General features: G+C 36.1%; 1 protein-coding gene across 1 annotated transcript; it reads right to left on the minus strand.

Moving 5' to 3' along the window:
• Positions 1-1,918: 1,918 nt before the first annotated feature.
• LOC110695453 lies at positions 1,919-5,857 on the minus strand. The gene is made up of 2 exons (XM_021872682.1): positions 5,034-5,857; positions 1,919-1,940 (listed from the first exon to the last, which is right to left on the minus strand). Exons 1-2 carry the CDS (start codon positions 5,855-5,857, stop codon positions 1,919-1,921), a joined length of 846 nt encoding a protein of 281 aa, XP_021728374.1.
• Positions 5,858-7,588: the final 1,731 nt, after the last annotated feature.

Consider the following 7,588-nt stretch of genomic DNA (forward strand, 5'->3'; position numbering starts at 1 on the left):
ATCTTTGTTTTTGAATTAGAATCCATGGAAGCTTAATCTTCCGGATTCTTGGTTAAAGATTCAAGCTTTTGGCTACGAATTGTGAGACTTCTCTTCTCTTTATTATCTATTGAATGTTTATTATTCCTTTGAATTATTTCATGATTTGCTTTAATCAATTGCTAGGTTAGAATTGTTAGATTCGCTTGCATCTAATTAATCTTTCCAAAGTAGCAACTTTGGGTTATGAATGCATGCTTTTGATTGATAACTTAAAGAGGGAATAATATTATTGAAGAAATTAGACCGCTTGTGTTAATTTATTCAATCCTTGTTGATTTCTCCGTTTATGTTCTTCTTGTGGATGATTTAGAGCGCTTGTCTTAAATTATACATTAGAAAGGGTTAGAAAGGAGCGCTTTGCTATTTCTAACTAGCTTATGAGAATTTAGAATTTAGAATTCTACAACAAGGTGTTCAATAGTGTTTGATTGAAGAGGCTTCTATGATCAATTTGTATGTTCAATTGTGGATTTCGCATAACCAAGACCGTTATTCTCATTGATTGCATACTATTTACGTTCATTGTTCTGATTTAGTTTAATTGTCACCATTGCTTGTCAAAACCCCCTTGTTACTTAGATTACTACGTTCCTAGAGTAATTCCACTTAGGTTTGCAGTTATTAGTCCCTTTTTCCCTGTGGATTCGAACTCGACTCCCCTAACTACGTTTATTTGCAGTTAGCTTAGTTGTGATATTTTTGGTTGCATACGACTGAGGCACACCAGTACCTGACAGCAAAATAAGCGGAAAGATGCGCACCTGCTGCTCTCGGATGGTCGCATCATCCTCAAAAGATGCCGCCAGAGTCGACTGGCGAACACACTTGGTGCTGAACTGTGATGACTCCACCTCAGCACGAGCCCGAACAGCAATCGAACCCGGCGGCTCATCAACCTTAGGAGAGTAGACGATGATGTTGTTGTCAAATGGCAGCGTAGTAGAACTGAACTCCAGTCCCGAGATGAGACTAAAGTCGGCTGGGATGACCATTATCTCACCCTAAGGAAAGTGAAAAGTGTTGGTGGTGTCCCAAAAGAACTCCACCAGAGCACGAACCACGCAGTGACCTCCGTCAAAAGAGCTCATGGGCTGCGTTGCCTCAAACAGAGCAGTCAGCCCACGAGACTTCCAAAGAAGTCTCAAATCCCCATCGACGCTGAAGAACGTCCTATACAACTTTCCCAGAGTGTCGTTGCCCGAGCCATGGAAACGTGTCCTGCCAGCGGTGATCCCACGACGCACCCTCTCAGAAATGTGGTGGTCGGGGGCATAGTAAAAGGTCCGCTTATCCCACTCAGGGAGGGGACCAAGCGAAGTGGACGGGTCGGCGTCCTCCTCAACGGGCTCAAGCTCCCGTCGCGTATCTCAGGACCGTGAACCCGAACCTCGCTATCTAGCCATACTACATTATGCAAAATTGAAATAAATTAAGGTTCTATAGTATCTAAGGTTCGGGTCGCATGATACTATGTTCGCAAAAGCAGAGTACGTAGTACTAAAACAGAGCACAATTTCAATTCAAGCATATATGACATTTTTCAAGCATCCAAACAATTCCTTGCAATATTATGGTAATTATTGTGACAAATTGGACAAGAATTGCTAGCAAAGACATCAAGAACAAGCCACATTGTTTTCTCAACCTCAAGAGGTCTAACAATGGTGAATTGTTCGTTTCTCCACCAAATTGAGTCAAACAAGTCTCAAAATACTCCCAAGGCAATATACAAACATAATCAAACAATTTCATGGCATAAAATTTGACAAACAAAGCGAATTAAGCAAAAAGAAGGTTCGAATTTTTCAAAAATTTGTAAACAAAAACACATAAATTTAGCAAAAACCGGGGTGAGTTTGAAGAAAACTTACATAGATCAGGAAAGTAGATGAATAAAGCTTCAATTTGCAACAATTTTTAGCAAATTTGGTAGAGAAACGGGAAAGTTAGAGCAATTCGAATTCCGCAGCCATTTTCGAAGAAAGAAGAGCAGCAGCGGCGAAATGAAGAAGAAAAGGAAATTTACACGAAATCCTGATTGTGGCGCCAAACGACAGGTTTGTCTCCAGGCGACAGAGTTCAGCGTTTGGTGACAGAGCCAAATCTTGGCGCCAGTGACTTTTCAGCGGTGACACAACTCTCAACCATGAAGAACGGTTATTTTTACCGCGTACAGTAATTTTGGGTTCCTTGGTACGCCAGTTAGCCCCTATAATTAATTTGACATGATTTAGTAATCTGCTAGGTTATTATCGCATTAAGTGATCGACCTGATAAATGATCGTCTCACTTGGCTTAAAGCGCCTAAACATTGGCTCATTGCAAAGGCACCGACATAATGGTTCATACACATGCAAAGGCACCGACATAATGGTTCATACATACAGCAAAGGCACCGACATACTGGTTCACAATTCAGAAGCACCGACATACTAGTTCACAAGCAACAAAAGCGTCGATGCACAGGCATAGCAAAGCAAAGGATCGACAGGTGTTGGTATTCGGTAAAACTCTTCAGGGTATTATCGCAACAAATGAGGATCGTTTCAGGCAAAGCAATCTTTGATCATGTTCCCTGGCTTGCAGAAGATGGTTACAAAGCGCTAGAAGGTCGTTGTAGGCGAAGCAATCTTCGATGGGGTTCTCTAGCTTGTAGAAGTCTATCGCGGCGGAATGGGAGGCAGTTACAGGCGTAACAGTCTTCAGGCGGTATTCTCTATCTTGCGGAAGATCATCAAAACAAACACTGAGATGGCGTTCCCTAGCTTGTGGAAGGTTGTCACAACAGTAAATGCAACACAAATTAGTTACCTATAGAGACGTGTGCTCGACGGTGCAAGATACGCGTTTCTTAACTCTTTTATCTGTTTAAATAATGCTAGTTTTGTAGGTATCGGCATTACAAGAATGATTTAGGATCGCAGAACGTTCTGAATAATTCTCCGTCCCTATCGCTACTTTGACTTTTGTTTTCGAAACTCGTGTTTCTCCAAACTCAGTCAAAGTGGGGGCTTCTGTAGACACTCATTTGTGTCTCCCCAAAACCAAACCTAGTGATGTGTACCTTCCACGTCGAATCATAATCAAATGAAGTGAATGTGTGGAAAGTCTAGTGTTGCGGTTAATTTTTATTTCTTTTCTTTCTCTCTGTTTTTGAAAACCTATTTTAAGAAAACAACCAATCCAATTTGGTTTGGTCCATAGCAAGGGTCCAATAATAGTGTAGTTGGGTCGGGTTCAAAAAAAGCTTTCCAACGATATATTATAAGCCTAATTCCAATGAATAATGAGGAAGTTATGGTCAAATTACTAAAATGGGCCCGGTTTGATATTTATGTGCGGCCCAATGATCTAAAGGAGGGCCTAATATTGATTTATCATTTCAAATGCGATTAGGATTGATTATAGTCTTCTAGAATCTTCTAGAAGGTTCTTTTGAATCCTAATTTAATTAGCATTGATAAATTGACTTTAGTTGACTTTTAAGAGTTTTAATCAAAATAAAACAAGTTTTTTTTAAGGAAAATACAATTTTGCCCTCTCGTATGCTTAAATTTTATCAAAATAAGAAAACGCGTGAAAAATTATTTCTAGTGCCATACGACAGCTTTGTCACCTGGCGACAAGCGCAGCGTCTAGCGATAGATCTGTCGTCTGGCGACAGGCGCGTGTCTGCTGCTGCGGTCGTGTTTTATACTTTTTGAAACTCTTATTAATTACTTATCATATCCGGCTAATTTTCTCTATAAATAGCCTCCTAAAACCTTTGTTTTCAATCACCAATTCTCATTAAGAATCTTTTTATTACTCTCTCTCTCTTTTCTAAACTAGCCTTTTGCACACAAAATTCCGCATTCACAAGGTCTAGAAACACCTAGCCAAATTCAAAGTTGCCTTCTCCCTAGACGTGAAAGGTTTTAATTTCTGAGGGTTTGGTCACAAATCTCTATTTCAATTATTTAATTTAATTATTTTATTATTATTTTCTTTGAAGTTACTAACGCGTGTATTTTGTTATTAGAAAGAGGTACGAGGCATCCAAGTAAGTGCTTTAATTGTTAGCATTGTTATTATGATATAGAAATCATGTCTAGGTTGTTATTATGATTCCTAGTGTCATGTTAGTGTGTTTTGATCTTCCTAGTATCATATTTAGGGTAAAATTTCTAATATGAAATATGACAATTGTGATTCCCGCGATGCTTCTTATTCTCTTCCTAATATTCATGTTAGTATCATCTTAGGGTTAAAGCTTTGATTTTTATTGCTTAGTGACATGCTAGGGTTTGTTATTAATCTTGTTAGTATCATGCCTAGGATCTTGGTATTATTATTCTTTAACATGATTGTTTTAATTATGATAAATATAGTTATAATAATTATGATTGTTATTTCAATTATGATTATAATTGTTATAATTTTATGATAATTATTATGATTATTATGTTGCTTGATATATATTTATTGCTATTGCTTGATCACACATTTTATGCATGTTTAAAGGGAATTGGTACTTGTAATCACGCTTAATAAGATAATTAATAATCTTGTTTAGGGTTAATTTGATTATAATTCAAGTGATCGCCAATAATAGATTTATTTGTGCATTAATATTCAAGAAACATAGATTAAACAGATTTAGGGTAATCCTATTGATTGCATGTTAGTCACAAAGCACACATGAATACCATCAGAATAAAGTAGAGGCTTATTATTAGGGCAGGTTCTTTCTTTTTTAGATTGAATTTGTACCTTCATCCCCGAACTACCAGTCATGGTTCCAGACCTATTGGAGTTAACAATCTCCTGGATCGTTAAGGGGTGTAACCTTCACCCTGTGAACGGTTTACAAGTTCCAAAAACTTGTTGGCGACTCTTTTGCTCTATCTTCCTTCCTTTTGGACGCCACCGTACTTTAGTGTATGATCACAGTGGGGTTCAAGTTTGGGCTAATGCTTGAAATATTCCCTACAGGTCCCAAAAATTCATACCTAAGGTGTGATGGAAGTGGTTTGAGCTTAACCATTGGTACACCTTTACCTTCCTTTGAAGTGGCAGCTTTCAAAGCTTCTTGGCTTGAAATATTCATGCACATATGCTCATCCACTTCCTCGATGTTTCCATTTAGCAAGTCCTCATACATTGCCATTTCCTTGATAGGAGCACCTATCTTATCCTTATTCAACAAGACATTCTCAAGAGGATCATTAGAAGTGAGCAAGTGCTCATGCATGGAAGATACAACAAGATTAAGAGAATCAATCAACATGCAATTTTCTAAAGAAGAACATAGATACTTAATGCTTTCATTCAAGTCAAATTCCATAACCTTATCTCTTACCTTAAGGGAAATTTTTGCACTCTTCACATCAATCATGGCACCCGAGGTAGCAAGAATACCAAGAATAATAGGAATGGTAGCATCTTCATCCATTTTAAGAACCACAAAATCCACCGAAATCACAAACTTCCCTACTCTCAAAGGAACATCCTCCATCTTACCCTTAGGAAATTTGATTGACCTATCGACTAATTGTAAGTTAATTTTTGAAGGCAAAAGTTCACCTAACTCAAGTCTTTGATAAACCGAATATGGAATTAGGCTAGCACTATCCCCTAAGTCGCATAAGGCATTATCAATTTGCATCTTGTAAATGGCACAAGGGATAGAGAAGTTTCCGGGATCTTTCAACTTGGGTGGCATCTTGTTCTTTATAATTGCCTTACAATTCTCGGTTAAGTTGACCGTCTCCATAACATCACAAGTCCTCCTACCACTCAAAATGTCTTTGAGGAATTTTGCATAGTTGGGCATTTGGGTGACAACTTCGGTAAATGGTAGAGAAAGATGAAGTTGCTTAAGTTAATAAATCTTCAAAATTGTTCATCAACCTAATGTCTCATGAATTTTTGTGGATATGGGAGATTGGGTTTCAAAATTTCTTTCTCCAATTTTACCTCTCTAGGTGTCTCAATCACAACATCACTCAAAGATGCACCATCTCTTCCTTGGGGATCTCCTTAGTTTCACTCTTCCTAGGCAAACTCTCCTCAAGAACCTTACCACTCCTTGTAAAATTAGCATTCACGGGTCTCTTGGGATCTAAGCCTTGGGAAGGTAAAAAATAAGGACTAGCATGGTCTTTCAAAGCATTGACAAGTTGAGAAATTTGGTTTTCAAGCATCTTATTATGAGTCATCATCTCATTGAATTTCTTGTCACTTAGGGCCAAGTAAGTGTTCAACAACTTTATTTGATTTTCAATGATTTCCTCCAAATTATTCCTAGAGGAAGAGGATTGTGAATAGGAATTATCACCTTGAGTCTTTGGAGCAAATCCGGGTGGAGGGCCCCTTTGAGCATTATTTTGAAAATTGCCTCTACCTTGATTATTCCAATTACCCCTATTTTGATTTTGACCATAACCTTGATTATGGTTACCACCACCTTGATTATTATTTTCATATCCTTGGTTTTGATTACCATAATTTTGGTTTTGATTTTAGCTATTATAACCTTAATTGTTATAGTTACCTCGAGAACCTTGGTTCCCTTAGTTCCTATAACCACCACCAGGATTATAGTTGTCAAAATTACCTTGGTTTTGGCAATCCTTATTCCATTGACCCCTTTGATTATCAAACCTTTGCACATTATTATTGTTTGACACGTAGTTCACATGTTCACTCTCATTGTTATTAAAATCATTTTTACCCTCTGGAAAAAAGCATGAGGGCAATTACAAGCATCATGATCATATGAACCACATACATCACAAAACAAACATCCACTAGGAATGTTACTAGAAGAAGGAGGGGGATGAGAGTTAGGCCCCTTTCTTTAGAGCTGCTCTACTCTGCTCTGCTGAGCCCTGCTCTACTCAAATCGAATCTGCTCTGCTCTATTTTCAAATAATAATTACTAATAATAATTAATATTCAATAATAATTATTATTTCAATATTCTACTTTTAATTTCAATCAATATTAATGTTTTATTATTATTTTTATGATTAATATTATTGTTGGTATTATAATTATTATTATTATTATTATTATTATTATTATTAATTTTTTTTATTATTATTAATTATTTTGATTATAAATTATTATTATTATTATTATTATTATTATTATTAATTATTATTATTATTATTATTATTATTATTATTATTATTATTGTTGTTGTTGTTGTTGTTGTTGTTGTTGTTGTTGTTGTTGTTGTTGTTGTTGTTAGGAAAATTATTATTATTCCCTACAAATATTTTAAAAGAAACCTAGAAGTATTAAAATTATCATATAGTAGAAGGTAATGAACTTGTAATACTTTATAATTTTATTATTTATAATATCCCACATCATAAATGAATTTGTTTATAAGAGAGTATTAAAATGGGGATCCTAAGAAAACTAAATTACAGATTACAGTTATCATAGTTTTTTGTTATATAGAAAAAAGAGATTTGACTTGTCTTTGTTATAGGGAAGTTTACAAATTTTTTGGTAACGTAAATTGGTTGACTAAATTGAAATGAAAATTATCATT

This window comes from Chenopodium quinoa, unplaced genomic scaffold, assembly GCF_001683475.1.
Source record: "Chenopodium quinoa cultivar QQ74 unplaced genomic scaffold, ASM168347v1, whole genome shotgun sequence".
Classification (NCBI taxonomy): Eukaryota; Viridiplantae; Streptophyta; class Magnoliopsida; order Caryophyllales; family Amaranthaceae; genus Chenopodium; species Chenopodium quinoa.